This window comes from Bufo gargarizans, chromosome 4 (genome assembly GCF_014858855.1).
Source record: "Bufo gargarizans isolate SCDJY-AF-19 chromosome 4, ASM1485885v1, whole genome shotgun sequence".
Classification (NCBI taxonomy): domain Eukaryota; kingdom Metazoa; phylum Chordata; class Amphibia; order Anura; family Bufonidae; genus Bufo; species Bufo gargarizans.
Genome location: NC_058083.1, coordinates 247,556,208 through 247,573,992, shown reverse-complemented (window position 1 = coordinate 247,573,992; position 17,785 = coordinate 247,556,208). Strand labels below are relative to the sequence as shown.

General features: G+C 45.2%; 1 protein-coding gene across 4 annotated transcripts in view; it reads left to right on the top strand.

The window, feature by feature from the left end:
- Nucleotides 1–17,785, top strand: part of FILIP1 (filamin A interacting protein 1) — a 175,827-nt gene that overhangs the window by 102,641 nt on the left and 55,401 nt on the right. For all 4 annotated transcript variants that reach the window (XM_044289440.1, XM_044289443.1, XM_044289439.1 and 1 more), the window contains exon 2: nt 1,783–2,061. In XM_044289440.1, coding sequence (XP_044145375.1) covers nt 1,789–2,061 — 273 coding nt within the window. In that variant the 5' untranslated portion in view covers nt 1,783–1,788. The remainder of the gene's footprint in view (nt 1–1,782; nt 2,062–17,785) is intronic.

The window sequence follows — 17,785 nt, the reverse complement described above, 5'->3', positions numbered from 1 at the left end:
TCTAGTTACTGTATTTGTATTCAATTAACATCCACGGACCACGATAGAATTCTACGTATATTTGTAAAATTGCTCTGCTAGTTCTTTATCTTACATAATGTAGTGGTGATGTGTGTACAAGACGAAGAAGAAATGATGTCCCATTATAAATAAAAGATCAGGCCTGAGGCCACTTATAAGGAGCAATATAAGCAAATGAACTGCTGAAGCTATCAAGTCATATTTCTATGACTTGCATGGCCATTTGTATGCCATGGGTGGCCAAAGTTAACAGCCAGCTTGTCTTTTTCCCCTAACTCTGGCTACCTTTGCTACCACTTGAGATGGCTATCCTGACAAAATTTCTGGTCTGCTAAGGGTCTGTCCTCGGCCACTACTAAAGGAAGTCTAGGGTACATTCACATCTGCGGAAGTAGATCCTTTCGGCTGTTCTGGCAGCCTGCCCGATTTCACCAAATCCAGCATTGGCAGATTCTACAGTTGACCTCCGGATCCGCATTGGCTATTATGGGGTTTGACGGTGATCCGGCCACTTTTGGTATAAATGCTGGGTTTCGGCTGGACAAAAACCTTTCCGTTTAATAATTTTTGTCCAGCCGACAGCCAGCATTTATACCAGATCAGGCTGCTAGATCAGCTATGCCGGAGATGTGAACGTACCCTTAGGAGCTTACTGCATATGATTTATACACTAAATGCAATAATTATTAACAGTATTTAGTAAGCTTTTTCTTCTTTAGGCAACCAGAATTTTATTATTTAACAGTATGGCTATGTATCGGATTTCGAGCTCTGAATCAGAAAAAATTAGCACAGAATATTAGACCTAAAACTGACATAAAGTTAAAAGGTGGAGATTCAGAGAGGTCTATGGATATCGTTTATGTGGGAGGCTGCCCATAGGTTTACATAAGACATCTTCCCCCATTGGTTTCTTCCATTTTATCCATTATCCCCAACACTTGAATTAACATACATGTCCATTTAGTTCAACTGTATAAGCTTATTTTTATAGGCAAGGGTTATAAGTGGCTGTCCATAGCCTGTATGTACGGACACTGCCCATCTAGGAAAATATGGACTGCTTGGCTCCAAAGACATCAGACTAAAAATAACAAGATAGAATAGAAAATGAAAAAGAATGGTTAGTATGTAATGTATTGTGTAGAAGTGTGCAAATAAGCATGTGGGCATATAATAATTTGATATCATTTTCCCATATCATTTCCATCTCCCAGCTCAACTATGTTACTTTGGTTTTATTAGGATAAATCTGTGAGTCCTATAAAATGCTGAGCTTTATTATTTGATGTTCTTGCTATGACAACATAAGGATATGAGCGCATGGTTAAACAAAGACAAATCTCCGGTTCCTAAAATGGAAATACTATGCACTTTTCTAATTACCATATTTACATATAGGCCATGTAGCCATGTAAGCACGTTAAATCAACAACTTGGTTGTCAGCCAATTTATCCTTCGCTGATGATGCAGCTAAACTAAGCAAATGACTTCCCGGTCAGGAAACATGGGAGAATGTGTTTTTCCAGAGCACAGCTGGTGAAGGACATGGCTTTGGATGTTTTATATATGTGTATGTGTGTGTATATATATATATATATATATATATATATATTAGATAGATAGCAATGACTAATGAGGTGGGGGGACAGTTTGATTTACAATAAGTTGGGGAAGAGTGAAATTGTAATAAAAATGTTGAATTCTTGGCTTAATTTTCATTATTGTATTTATTTATTCTGCCTCATCTTGGGTTTTAGGTAGGAATGAGATCTCGAAACCAAGGTGGAGAAAGCTCAAGAGCAGGGCAGATTTCCTGCTACAGCAATGGGAATGCAACAGAAAATGAGAACCTCAGCAGTGATGGCAGAAACAAGAATAAAATGCACAGAAATAATGAAGGAGATGTACAGGTCTCTGGAACCGTTAAAAGACATGCCAAATTTTCTGGACTGTGTGATAATAAAAACAGAAAAATGCAAGACCCATCCAAGGAGGATCTTGTAAAGCTGCTAAGTGTTATGGAAGGAGAACTGCAGGTATGGTGACATAACTGATATATTGTAGGCTGATACCAGGATATCTATCACTTCCTAATTACTGGGGGTCCAAATTCCAGGACCCTCACTGATCCCTTATATAAAGACTGCTTCTCTGAATCCCTGCATGGTGACAAACCCAGCTACTCACTATGCAGGGGACTACAACACAGCCACACTCAGTTGAATGGAGGTGGATTGCAGTTTCCCACACAGCAAGTGACAGGTAGCAATTATGCATTAGGACTGCAGAAGGAACCAATGTCTCTTTGTATTTGGGATCAGTGGATGTCCCAGAAATGGAATGGAATCCTAGGGAATTTCCCTAAAATGTAAGATTGGAAGATATTCTGGAATATTATCACTTCCCAGCTAAAACCGCCATGTTTCATGTGCCTTTGCCATTTTTTCTCATTTGTTATCCAGTATGTTGCTTCTGATGAAGGGAAGATGTACATATGAATACACAGAACAATGTATCCTAAAATGCAGGGGCGTAACTACCATAGCGGCAGACCATGCGACTGCTATGGGGCCCATGGCAAGAGGGGGTCCATTGTTAGTTGGGATTATCTCCTCTTCTACTGGAGGTGAAAACTTAATCAGGACTCTGCCCTAAAAGGAACAACTTTTAGCAAATGGCCCAAGGGTCATTGAAAAGGGTTTAGGCAGAAACCCTTCTGTCCTGTGTGGGGGGCCTGGTTTGATCCTTGCTATGGGGCCCTTACTTCTCTATATACGCCACTGCTCATATGTAGATGATGTAGGTTTATATGCTAATTAGGGCTCATGTCCACGAACATAAGGGCTCAGTGTCCGTATTGCAGACCATCTGTGTGCACTCCGTCACATTGACTCGAATGGTTCTGCGATCCACACGATATGGCCGAAGATAGGACACGTCCTATCTTTTGCAGTGCAGAGGCACGGATCGGAAGCCCACGGAAAGACTACAAAACGCTTTTGTGGGCTTTGAGGTCCGTGCCTCAGCACTGTAAAAGATAACACATGTCCTATCTTTTGCTGTATCTTGCGGATCACGGACCTATTCAAGTCAACGGGTCCGCATTTGCAGCACAGACTGCACACAGACAGTGCCTGTGCATTACGGACCACTATTTGAGGTCTGCAGCACGGGCACTGGGCCCTTACGTACATGGTCATGAGCCTTTACAGTGATCATAGTTCAGTGAGAGAGCAGGACTAGAGATGCCCACCACCATGTTCTACTTTATGTCATGCATGCAAACCTTGGAAAGCCATCCAGAACCTTAATGGATTGTCTTGTTTAAAAATCCTATTTTCCTATAAGCTTATAGGGAGTTAACAGAGGGGGGAAGAAAACAAAAGATATTTTGATAAGTCTTGTGGAAGTGTTGCTGTGTGTGAACTGTTCCTTACTGATGAAGTTCAAGTGTGGACCCTGAATTGCAGTTTATTTTAGTTAACAGAGGAGGGTCTCTGTTCAGGATCTTCATCTATTGGCCCGAGTTCAGAGCAGTTACCAAGAGTGTTTCTTAGGGTCCATTCACACATCTGTAGTTTTGGGTCTGGGTTCGGACCCATTAATTTAAATGGGGCCGCAAAAGATGCGGACAGCACACCATAGTTCTGTTCCGTGGGCCTGCCAAAAAGATAGAGCATGTCCTATTCTTGCCTGGTCATCACCCTTAAATCCCTATACAGGGAACTGGAATCCACTGCAGGGGAACCACCAGGCCGCTACATTTTAGAGTAGTCTCTGTTCAAGTGACAGATGACCCACGTGGGTCAAGAGACCCTGGTGCAGAGTACTAAAGCATCAGGCAAAACCACAGTCAGGGACAGAGCAGGCAGAGTTTATGTCATCTGATAAGGTCTGAGATCAGAGCGGGCACCTCAGGGTCAGAACGGAGATCAGGCACAGATCAGGTCAGACAGCGAACAGTCAAATCCAAGAAATAGACAGAGGTCTGTACACGTGCATATTAATGTAGAACCAACACACCTTTGCAGAACACTACCAAACTAGAACCTATTGCTCAGCCACTTTCCCTCAGAGGAAGGTGCCTCAAGTACCCCAAGGTTGCCAGCCATTGGCTAGTGAAGATTAGGGTGCATGTGCACTGTCCCTTTAAGGGGCAGAGGAAGCATGCAGGACGTGCCTGCATTAAAGAGAGGAATGCCAGCAAGTGGCAGGTGGTGAGGAAGAAGGGGGATATTCTGGTGGCTGGACTCCAGTGGTTCTGAGCCACTGGGATCTGGGCCGCCGCTATAAAAATCTGCTTATTGTCACCCACATAAAAGGTAGGGATTGTTGAAAGCGGAGAATTTCTTTAAAGTGTTACCTACCTGCATGGGTCTTAGATGCCAGACAGTCTGTGCATATAGGTTTCTGTGATGTATATGGGCTTGTTCACATCACCGTTATGGATTTCGTTATTGTTTTCCGCTATAACAAGGTTATAACGGAAAATAACAATCCATAAGACGGAAGTCAAAATGGAAGCCTTTCAAAAGCATTCAGTTTTGATCCGTCATAATTGAAGTCTATGGACAATCATAACAGAACCATATGGTTTCCGTTATGCAAGACGGAAAACAAAGTCCTGTCGACAGGACTTTTTTTTCGTTCTGCATAACGGAAACCAGGTGGATCCGTTATGATTGCCCATAGACTTCTATTATGATGGAAAGCAAAACGAAATGCCTTTTTTAATGCTTCCATTTTGCATTCCGTCATAGTACAAGTCTATGGGCAGCTTAACAGATCCGTCCTGGTTTCCGTTATGCAGGACTGGACTCCTCCATAATGGATCTGTTATGCTGCCCATAGACTTGAATTATGACGGATCAAAATAGAATGCCTCTTAAAGGTTTCCGTTTTGACTTCTGTCTTATGGATTCAATTATTACCATGTTATAATGGAAAACAATAAAGGAATCCATAATGGTGATGTGAACCTGGCCTATCCAGTATACATATTATCACTCACCATAATTGACATGTTTTGTGCATTTTACATCATTATCACAAGGATTAAAATGTAAGCCATGATGTGACATCCTTGCTGGTGGAATAATAGCTTAGGTTGGGGCTACATGGTGACATCTGATCATACATAATACTGTGTAAAATGTTTTATGATGGCCAGCCTAAACTATTTTACCCACAGTAAACACTGGTGGAATTCATCACTCCCCCACTCCAGTTTTCTGGTGTAAAAGAAGACTCTGAGGTGGTGTAGAATTCACTTTAGGGGCATGGGCTGCTGGAGGATGCACCCTAATTTATGACAATGTTCATCCTCTGGTAGACAGGGGGATATCATAGATGTAGATGTGGACCATAGCAGTTTCTAGGTTGATCACAGTAATCCCATGATGTTACCAGACTCACATGCACCCAATGTCACCATGTGACTTTATTTATGCCAATGGTTGCATAGTGTGGATTTCATAAGGCATATGCTTGTATGTTGTGATTAAGTAGAAGTAATTCATGGTTTACAGGAACTACGGTACTCATGGAGTAATGTAATGTAAATGATCTAAATGCAATCTTCCAATCTAAATATCTAAATGCAATCTTACTCGCATTATTAATACTTTGTTACCAGAACAGAAAAACATCTTGTGCTTAAAGTGACCCTCTGGTTCAATAAAAATAAAATATCACATTAACTTGAGGAATGACAAGAACACTAACCCCCTTCCCCAATTTCATCTTTTCAGATCACCAATCCCCGGGCTCTTCTTCTGTTATCCAAGATGGCCACACTGCTTCTCACGCTGCCTTATGCACACTTGGTAGTCCAAGACACTTCCTGCTGCTCATGAGCAGTGATGTCCAATCCAAGAGCAGGGCTGGACAAGCAGAAAGTATCTTGGACTGCTAATGTACAGTGTACATCCGGAAGACTGAGAAGCGGTGCCGTCATCTTGGATGGCAGAGGCGGGAGGTGGGGGATTAGTAGATCTCCAGTTGAAAAGATGAAAAGGAGGGCACCAAGTAAGTGTCCTGTTCATTCCGGCAATAATGTGGTTTTGTTTTTCTTGAACCAGAGGGTTGCTTTGATTGTTGTTGAATGTTATTTCTAAGTAACTTTTAAGTACTAGTACTTCTAAGAGGATAGAGGTGATAGGGGTCTGACCAATGGGATCCACACCAATCACGAGAATGGAAGCTGTTTTCTGCACTGCTGCTTCCACTGAAGTAACTTGGAGCAACAATACAGTAACCAGCGCTATCCTCCACACAGCTGACAGAGCTGTGCAGTTCAGAAGCCTATTTCCAGCATCCAAGCTAAACCCAAACAGCTGATTGTTGGGGGTGTCAGACCCTCACTGATCTGATATTGATGAGCTATCATACGTACAAGTCAACAACTGTTAAATTCCAGAGAACCCCTTTAAAGCCATAACATTAATCAGCACATTTTGAACCATTTTAGATCAAATAAAATGAAATATGTGCACTTTCCAGTCTGAGACTATATTAGGTGTGACTCTATAAAGCAGCTTAGCACACTGTGGATAATAATGTATCCCTGTAACCATCCCAGATCACCAGAGAAATTTGGTTTTATCCTCTAAACCTTTGTTCACCACTAGGAATATTACTATCACTGACCCCCTCTGTTTGCCATTGAACATGCTATGCCATGGGGCCCCATGAATTCCTGTTATGGCCCTGATGTCAGAAATGATTACATTTAATAGAGAGGATTAATAGGAGAACGATTATGTGTGCTCTGTATGGAGCGTGAGCTTTGAGGAGGAGCAGTGTGATTCTGTCTGGGACACGCTTCAGGCATTACCCAGAATTGCAACTGACATTGCCAGTGCCGTAGATTTTTGCCTATACAAGAGGATGCCACATACATAGGACTTCTTCTTCATCTCTGGTGCCACCAATCCTGGTAGCTGATTGGCTTGTTTATGTGGGCAATATCCTGTGTGTATTACGAAGAATTGTACATATACCTGTGGTTACTACACACAGCAGTATAGGCAGCAGCGGTCAGGCATGCTAGTTGAATTCTGGACATTGATAGTTGGCGCAGTCACAATACACACCTTATCCTTGTCAGTTGTTATTGAGCCGGTGGACGCTACTGGCTCATGGACTGCTGCACTTTTATGCACATCTTTTATGGTCATGGCAGTGATTTTATTAGTGAATTGATTATTACACTCCAGAAATGCATCCAGGTCCCTCTTGAACTCTTTAGTTCACCATCACCAACTCCTCCTGCAAACCGCTCCATAGTCTTACTGTTCTTACAGTAAATAATCCTCTTCTATGTTGATGTAGAAACCTTTTCTTCTTTCCTCTAGACATCGAGGATGTCTCTTGTTTCTGTTACAGTCCTGTGAATGTGGATTTACTGCCATATGAATCATATCATGTAAAAGTACATTTAGGTGGAGAACTGTCGGGACCGAAATATATAATAGAAGAAACAGAAGAATGTTATTGGTTGGCTACTTCTAAGTAAATGTTGGTACAACTGTATAAAAGTCCTGTTACTCTGCACATGAATAACTGTAAATGATAGCACAAGGTTGTGGAAGGTTTCTGTGATCACATTCAATTATTTGTACATCTGAGATGATATGGATCCATTTAGAACAATCACTATCATTGGTAAACATTTCAGATTTCTGGAAATATGACATGAAAGTATTGTTTCTGTCTCCCTATATAAATAAGCTGCTTCCATGATATCTTTGTACTAAATTTTGATCAAAATTATGGAGACGTTTGTTATTTTCTTTGATCTTACCCGACATATTTTGTTAGTTTTCCTGCTTGTGTTCAACATTTGGATTGTATTGAGTGTAAAGTATGGAAAACATTAGTAGGCAGTCTAAAAAACCTGATGTGCTCTACACAAGTATTTTTTATTGCATCTTCTCACAGTTCATGGTTTTCTTTAAATTGGTTTATGCACCTTATAAATGCAAGAGAATATCACAAATTGTGCCACTTAGCCCTCCGATGTTTGTGACAATCGAAACTGTTTGGACGTTTAGCACCACCTAGTGGTAGCTGAGACTTTCATACGTACAAAATTATTATTTCTTCTAGTATCATCTATGTATAACTACAGAAGTAATAATTTTGAAAACTAGTGAGTAGGGATATAAATTAACCCAAGTTATACTGAGCACCATTAATCCTGACCAAATTCCAAACTCCATTTGCTGAAAACTTAGTGAAGCAGATGAAGAATATTATACTTACATCCCTTCAAAGTCAGAAGATGTCCAGCAGATCCATCAACATAGAACTGGCAGAAACCAGTGAGACCCAAGTACATCCATCTATTTTTCAGAGAAGTTGGACTAGAAGTGTTCTTCAGGGAAGAATTCAGCCAAAAAGCCATAAATTCGACATGGAAACAAGGCTAAGGGTCTCAACTATGCAGGAAAACATTGGAACTGGCTTGCAGAAAACTGGCAGCAGGTGCTCTGGACTGATGAGTCAAAACTTGAAATATTTGGCTGTAACAGAAGGCATTTGAAGGCCCGGAGAACAGTACAATAATGAGTGTCTGCAGGCAACAGTGAAATATGTTGGAGGCTCCTTGCAAGTCTGGGGGCATTTCAGAAAACTGGAGTCAGGATTCGAAGGTGTCTTAAACTATTAGAAATATTGGCAGATACTTATCCATCATGCACTGCCATCAGAGAGGCATCCGATTGGCTCCTAACATATTCAGCAGCAGGACAACACTCCAAATATATAGCCAATGTCAATAAGAAATATCTTCAGAGTAAAAAAAGAACAAGGAGCCCTGGAAGTGATTATATATAGTAGCCCCCCTATTTCACTCTATTTATCATTTACTATGTTTTGGTGGTAGCCTCAAAGTATTCATTCAGTGCTTTTTCATAATCATTTGTCCTGATGGTAGCCTTAGGCTACTTTCACACTAGCATTCATGGGTCCGTTCGTGAGCTCCGTTTGAAGGAGCTCACGAGCGGACCCAAACGCCTCCGTCCAGCCCTGATGCAGTCTGAATGGAGCGGATCCGCTCAGACTGCATCAGTCTGGCGGCGTTCAGCCTCCGCTCCGCTCGCCTCCGCACGGACAGGCGGACAGCTGAACGTTCAGCTGTCCGCCTGGCCGTGCGGAGGCGAGCGGATCCGTTCAGACTTACAATGTAAGTCAATGGGAACGGATCCGCTTGAAGATGTCACCCTATGGCTCAATCTTCAAGCGGATCCGTCCCCCATTGACTTTACATTGAAAGTCTGAACGGATCCGCTCAGGCTGCTTTCACACTTAGAATTTTTTCTAAGTTATTAATGCAGACGGATCCGTACTGAACGGAGCCTCCGTCTGCATTAATATGATCGGATCCGTTCAGAACGGATCCGATCAAGCGCAAGTGTGAAAGTAGCCTAACTCTGTTAAAACATCAAGTGATTATGTGGCTGGAGGTATATTAGACGGTCATTGGATATCAATTTTACTGTAAGCCAGTGGAGTACAGGCACCAAACATTAGGCATTCACCGGACAGAAAACATCAAGTGATTATGTGGCTGGAGGTATATTAAACGGTCAACGGATATCAATTTTACTGCAGGCCAGTGGACTACAGGCCCCAAAAATTATTAATTCACCGTACAGAAAAGAACAAGTGATTATGTGGCTGGAGGTATATTAGACGGTCATTTAATATCAATTTTACTGCAGGCCAGTGGACTACAGGCCCCAAACATTAGGCATTCACCGTACAGAAAACATCAAGTGATTATGTGGCTGTGAGAAGGCCAGTGGAGTACAGGCCCCCAAAATTATTCATTCAATGTACAGAAAAGAACAAGTGATTAAATGTCTGGAGGTATATTAGACCGTCATTGGATATCAATTTTACTGCAGGCCAGTACAAATACATGTTAAATACATCTGTTTAAAAGAACTAAAAATATTAAATTGGACTAAAAACATGGCTAATGAAATCCCCACTCTTGACAAAAAAAAAAAAACACGTGGTCGGCACAGGTGTTGAATTGCTCCGTGGCCCCAAATATTAGGCATTCACCGGACAGAAAAGGCATTTTATGCAGCTGTATTTACATCTGGATGGTGGCGGATATGTGTGGGCTGGCATAAGGAAATTCAATTAAACGTGGTCGTCACAGGTGTTGAATTCCTCTGAGATCCATGCCTCATTTATTTTTAGAAATGTGAGGTAGTCCACATTGTCGTGGTCTAGGCGAGTGCACTTATCGGTCACTATCCCACCTGCTGCACTGAATGTCCTTTCGGACAGGACACTCGACGAAGGGCAAGCTAAGAGTTCCATGGCAAATTGTGCCAGCTCTGGCCACAAGTCAAGCCTGCACACCCAGTAGTCAAGGGGTTCCTTGCTTCTCAGAGCATCCACAACATCCTTTAACCCTATGTAGTCGGACACCTGTCGGTCGAGGCGTTCCCTGAGGCTGGATCCAGAGGGCTGCTGAAGATGGGTTGGCTGCAAGAATTATCTCATATCCAAAGTGACCAACACATCTTCAAACTGCTGCAACTGTTTCTGTGTGGGTGGAAATTCATCTGCCAGCGCCCGCAACAGCAGAATTCAGCATCTCTCGAAGCAAGGCTATGCTGCATTCTGACAGCCCTCTGTGATGCTGGTAACATGTCCGCCATTTAGTGTTTGTACTAGGGGTCTAAGTACGTTGCCACCCAGTACTGGTCCTTGCCCTTTATGCTTTTTATACGGGGGTCATGAAGGCCCCAATTCACACTAAATTGGAAGCGGTGGAGCGGCCTGGCTCCTGCTCATCACCCACGAGAATGTTGTGTTCGGTCTCCTCCCCCCAGCCACGGATAACACCATGGATCCCAGAAAAGTTTAAAGCCTGCTCTTCTTGCTCCTCCTTCTCCTACTCCCCCCAGGCACCATCCTCCTCTGACTCCTCTTCAGACTCCTGCTGACTTGTCTCAGATGGGGTAGCCCCCCCTGGGATTTCATTCAGCATTGCAACTTCCTCATCTTCCTGCTCCTGCTCCTCGACGGCTTGATCAATGCACAATCCAGAAAGGAGGAGTAAGGTATGATGTCACTGATGGCGCCCTGGCTGCGACTGACCAGTTTGGTGATCTCATCAAATGGCCACATAAGTCTGCATGCGTCGAACATGAGCAGCCACTGGGGCGGTGAAAATAAAAAACTATCTCCCAGAACCTGTCCTGCCGCAGAGTTCGTACAGGTAGTCGTTAACGGCATGTTTCTGCTGGAACAGCCTATCAAGCATATACAAGGTGGTGTACTTCCAGCGCTTCGGGCAGTCACAAATTAGACATCTGACAGGCAAGTGGTGTCGCCGCTGAACGTCAGGAAGGTGAGCCATGGACGTGTAAGATCTTCTAAAATGGCGAGAGATTTTCCTGGCCTGCCGCAAGACGTCCTGGACCCCGGGGTATTTGGCAACGAATCGCTGCACAACTAAGTTCAGGGCGTGTGCCATGCACGGCACGTGTATCATTTTGCCCTGTTTCAGCACACTCAGCAGATTGGCACTGTTGTCGCACACCACTTTACCAACTGTCAAATTGAGTGGGGTTAGCCACTGATCGGCCTGTGACCGCAGAGCTGAAAGGAGTGAAGGATCGGTGTGTCTCTTGGCTTCCAGGCACAACAGCCGCAGCACAGCATGGCAACGTCTCACCTGGCAAATCAAATAGGTTCTGGGGAGCTGTAGGGTGCAGCGGAAGAGGCGGTAGCAGGAGGAGTCAGCCGAGGAGGAGACAGAGGATGGAGTAGGAGAAGAAGAAGCAGGCCTGAATGCAATCCGTGGCTGATAAATCAAACCCCTTAATCAATATTTGGTGTAAGCTGTTATATCGCAGGCCTCAATCAATATTTGGTGGAAGCCAGTGTATCACACCCTCAATATTTTGTGGAAGCCAGTGTATCACACCCCTCAATCAGTATTTTGTGGAAGCAGGTATATCGCACCCCTTAATCAGTATTTTGGGGGGCAGCAGGTATATCACACCAGTTACAATTAGTTATTCGAATAGCGTTTGTCCCTTTTATATAGCTGCGGTATCTCAGCAGAACCGCACACAACTGCTGCACAATACAAATGCACTATAATATACTTTCTATGTTAGAAGATATATTATAGGTATTTCACACTGCTCAATCAGTTTTTTTTTGGGGGGGGGGCAACAGGTAAATCACACCAGTTGCAATTACTTATTTCAATAACGTTGGTCCCTCTGTCTAGCGGCGATCGGGTAGAGACGGTGTTGCCTCTTGTTAGGGAGCATATGGAGGCAGCTCAGTGAGCCCGGAGTCGGGTCTATAATCGGCATGCTTGGGTCCGGATTTTTTACCCGGGTGATTAGGTTTTGGTTCTGGTGCCGACCGTGGACAGTAAGTTCCTGGCTGGGTGGCAGGGGCCCTACGAGGTACTCGAGAAAATTGGAGATGTAAACTACAAGGTACACTAGCCAGGGTGGCAAAAGCTGGAGCAGGTTTACCATGTGAATTTACTCAAATCATTGAAAGATAGGGAAACCTGTACAGAAGACAGCTCACGGCCGGGTTTTCTAGGAGAAGAGGTACAGGCCCCTTGTTCTGATGCAAGAGAGGTGGCTGCCACAGTAAAAATTGCATGTCAGCATCTCCTCTAAACAGACTCAGGAGGCCAGGGAGTTCGTTAGTCGGAACACAGATGCACTTCCATAATCCAGCATGACATTGTCACTGAACTTCTGGCAAAAGTCAGATTAAAACCATACCGGGTGCCCGAGGCTCGGCGACAAGCCATATCGGAGGAGATGCAGCTAATGTTGCAGCTAGACGTCATTGAGGAGTCAAAAAGTGAGTGGGCCAGTCCTATAGTATTTGTAACGACTTTCGAAAACTTAACGAGGTTTCCAAATTCGATGCGTATCCCATGCACTGGGTGGATGAGCTCATCTAGAGGTTAGGACAAGCCAGTATTTTTCTGTTTTGGACCTCACAAAAGGGTACTGGCAGGTTCCCTTAACGGAGGCTGCCAAAGAGAAAACTGCCTTTATCACGCCTGAGGGGCTGTATCAATGTAAGAGCTTACCCTTTGGTCTGCATGGCACCCCCGCCACTTTTCAGCAACTAATGGACATCGTGCTTCGTCCACATCAATGGTACGCTTTTGGCTTACCTGGACGATGTTGTCATCCACAGTACTGACTGCGAAAGTCACCTACCCAAAGTGCAGGCTGCAGTGGACTCCCTTCGGAAAGCTGGCCTAACCGCTAACCCCCAAAAATGTGCGATAGGGTTAGAAGAGACTAAGTACCTGCGGTATGTCATTGGGCGCCGAGTCATCAAACCCCAAGTGAACAAAATAGAGACGATACGGAATTGGCCCCGACCTGTCACCACTAGGCAAATAAGTCATTCCTCGGAATGGTGGGCTATTACATGAGGTTTGTTCCCCACTTTGCTACTCTAGCCGCGCCCTTGACAGGACTCTTGAAGGGACACAAGTCAATGATGGTTTGCTGGGATGATCGGGCAGAAGAGGCTTTCCCCACTTTGAAGTCGGCCCTGTGCGGGATCCCCGATTTTGGTGATGCCCGACTTCAAAAGGGAGTTTATAGTACAGACCGATGCCTCCGAAGTAGATCTCGGTGCTGTACTTTCTCAGGAAGTCAACATGGAGGAGCATCCATTGTCTTCCTCAGCCATAAGCTCACCCCAGCCAAGACCCGGTATAGTACAGTGGAGAGAGACTGTCTGGCTATTAAGTGGGCACTCGAGTCTCTCCGCTATTATTTATTAGGGAGAAAATTCCGCCTGGTGACTGACTACTCCCCTCTCAGGCAAAGAGAGAAATGCCCTGTTCATCCGATGGTTTCTCTCCCTACAAAACTTTATGTTTTTGCTGGAACACAGGGCAGGCTGGTTACAGGGAAACGCGGATGCCCTGTTCCGGGTACACTGTCTGGCGTGTGTTCACCCCCTCAGGGTTCAACAAAGAGGGGGGGGGGGGTATGTGACATAGTGAGAGGTTTGGTCTGGGAAAACAGGTATTTTCCTCCCAGCATCTGCTGCTGGGCTGATTTACAGCCAGATGAGGTCAAATACCGGACCGGATTTTAAGTGCCGGTCCGAGTTTTGGCAGCACCTGGCTGTCCTTAAAAAGGCAGCTGGGCTCAGAAGTGAGGTCTCTGTGTTAGGATCTGGGAGCCTTGTGACTGGATGAATGTTTGCTATCTGTTTGGCGTGAAAACAGGTTGGTGCTGCTATGGTCAAGGACTCTTTGAGGCAGAATTGCCACATGGTGTGAATTACCACCAACACTGCAAGGTGACTTTTTGCTTGATTATGACTGCTTGTTTTGTCAATTGCCTAAAGTGTGAATAAAACACTGAACTGTTTGATCCAAAGAACTTGTTGTTGCCTCTATACTGCGTCCGCTAATCCTGTATACCAGAGCGAAACCCCACAATATGTAACATGACTGGAAATGTCCCTCTTACAATAAAAACACATTTCACACGTTATAGTATATCGAGTTCTGGCATGTTGCTATGAGTTATGGTGGCAACACCACCTTAGGGTACTTTCACACTAGCGTTTGTCTTTTCCAGGATAGAGTTCCGTCACAGGGGCTCTATACCGGAAAATAACTGATCAGGCATGTCCCCATGCATTCTGAATGGAGAGTAATCATGCTACGTTTCTATCTACGGCGAAAAAAACAGAAGACATTCCCATAGGAATGTATTAGTGCCAGATCCGGCATTAAAAATACCAGAATGCCAGATCCGTCCTTACGACCTGCGCATGCGCAGACCGGTAAAAATGTGAAAAAAAATACAAGGTGGATCCGTCTGTCCGCATAAGGCCTCATGCACACGACAGTATTTTTTCATGGTCCGCAAAAACGGGGTCCGTAGGTCCGTGATCCGTGACTGTTTTTTCGTCCGTGGGTCTTCCTTGATTTTTGGAGGATCCACGGACATGAAAAAAAAGTCGTTTTGGTGTCCGCCTGGGCGTGCGGAGCCAAACGGATCCGTCCTCAATTACAATGCAAGTCAATGGGGACGGATCCGTTTGACGTTGACACAATATGGTGCCATTTCAAACGGATCTGTCCCCATTGACTTTCAATGTAAAGTCTGGAGTCCCTTTTATACCATCGGATTGGAGTTTTCTCCAATTCGATGGTATATTTTAACTTGAAGCGTCCCCATCACCATGGGAACGCCTCTATGTTAGAATATACTGTCGGATATGAGTTAGATCGTGAAAACTCATTTCCGACAGTATATTCTAACACAGAGGTGTTCCCATGGTGATGGGGACGCTTCTAGTTAGAATACACTACAAACTGTGTACAATTGGTGGCCAGTGCGGCCCCCCCACTCCCTCCCTCTATTGTAATAATTCGTTGGTGGCACAGTGTGCGCCCCCCTGCCCCCCCCTTCCTCCCTCTATTGTAATAATTCGTTGGTGGCACAGTGTGCGCCCCCCCCGCCCCCACCTTCCTCCCTCTATTGTAATAATTCGTTGGTGGCACAGTGTGCACCCCCCCCGCCCACCCGGCCCCCCCCTTCCTCCCTCTATTGTGATAATTCGTTGGTGGCACAGTGTGCGCCCCCCATCGGCCCCCCTCCCTCTATAGCATTAACTACATTGGTGGCAGTGTGCGGCCTCCCATCTCCCCCCCCCCCGATCATTGGTGGCAGCGGAGTTCCGATCGGAGTCCCAGTTTAATCGCTGGGGCTCCGATCGGTAACCATGGCAACCAGGAAGCTACTGCAGCCCTGGTTGCCATGGTTACTTAGCAATAGTACAATAGTAGAAGATTCATACTTACCTGCTGGCTGCTGCGATGTCTGTGTCCGGCCGGGAGCTCCTCCTACTGGTAAGTGACAGTTCATTCAGCAATGCGCCGCACAGACCTGTCACTTACCAGTAGGTGGAGCGCCCGGCCGGACACGAACATCGCAGCTGCCAACAGGTAAGTATGAATCTTCTACTATTGTACTATTGCTAAGTAACCATGGCAACCAGGACTGCAGTAGCGTCCTGGTTGCCATGGTTACCGATCGGAGCCCCAGCGATTAAACTGGGACTCCGATCGGAACTCCGCTGCCACCAATGATCGGGGGGGGGGGGGAGATGGGAGGCCGCACACTGCCACCAATGTTGTTAATGCTATAGAGGGAGGGGGGGGCGCACACTGTGCCACCAACGAATTATCACAATAGAGGGTGGAAGGGGGGGGCGCACACTGTGCCACCAACAAATTATTACAATAGAGGGAGGAAGGGGGGGGCGGGCGGGGCGCACACTGTGCCACCAACGAATTATTACAATAGAGGGAGGAAGGGGGGGGCAGGGGGGCGCACACTGTGCCACCAACGAATTATTACAATAGAGGGAGGGAGTGGGGGGGCCGCACTGGCCACCAATGATATTCAAACTGGGGAGGGGGGGGTCTGCCCCCTGCTGCCTGGAAGCCCTGATCTCTTACAGGGGGATATGATAGTACAATTAACCCCTTCAGGTGCTGCACCTGAAGGGGTTAATTGTGCTGATCACGGCCCCCTGTAAGAGATCGAGTGCTGCCAGGCAGCAGGGGGCAGTCTTGTACACAGTTTGTAGTGTATTCTAACTAGAAGCGTCCCCATCACCATGGGAACGCCTCTGTGTTAGAATATACTGTCGGACCTGAGTTTTCACGAAGTGAAAACTTAGATCTGAAAAAGCTTTTATGTAGACGGATCTTCGGATCCGTCTGTATGAAAGTAACCTACGGCCACGGATGCCAATCTTGTGTGCATCCGTGTTCTTTCACAGACCCATTGACTTGAATGGGTCCATGAACCGTTGTCCGTCAAAAAAATAGTACAGGTCATATTTTTTTGACGGACAGGATACACGGATCACGGTCTCGGCTGCAAAACGGAGCATTTTCCGATTTTTCCACGGACCCATTGAAAGTCAATGGGTCCGCAAAAAAAAACGGCACAACGGCCACGGATGCACACAACGGTCGTGTGCATGAGGCCTAACAACCGGAGAGACGGATCCGTTCTTGCAATGCATTTGTGAGACGGATTCGCATCCGGATCCGTCTCACAAATGCTTTCAGTCACAACAAAATCGGTGGATCCGGTGTGCAGTTGCCCGCCGGATCACATTGCCGCAAGAGTGAAAGTAGCCTTAGTTGCACTGTTAAACAGTTATGTGATTGAACACTGAGAAATATGCTAGTGATATGCTATCTCATATTTAATTGTTATAATGCTACCTCATTGTATTAATACACACCTAAGTGTGTGCTATATTATGTGGGTGATATGCCCTGTCTACTCTGAGGCCATGTGCATAGCTGTATAGTATTAGTTACTGTGCATCATTTGTAGGTTGTGACAAGGAAATGACACCCTGGGAGTCATATACCTCCAGAGAGGATGCCAACCGATGAGATACACATTGCAATTGTGGCAGAAACAACCGGTGCATATGTGGCTATGGAGGAGTAATACCGCAATGTTGGGCTGAGTCAGAGGTCACACCGCTGAGCACATCCTGCTAAGGGAGAAATAGAGGTGCTTGATGGGAACTTGTGGGCCCATAGACAGCAGGAGATAGAGCTAAGAGACCCTGCAGCTGGAGAGCCAAGAAACCTGCATGGTAGTTAGCTAGCTTTGGAGAACAAGAGATAGAGAGGCATAGACAGGATCAAGATGGGAAGAAGAAAAACGTAGCCTG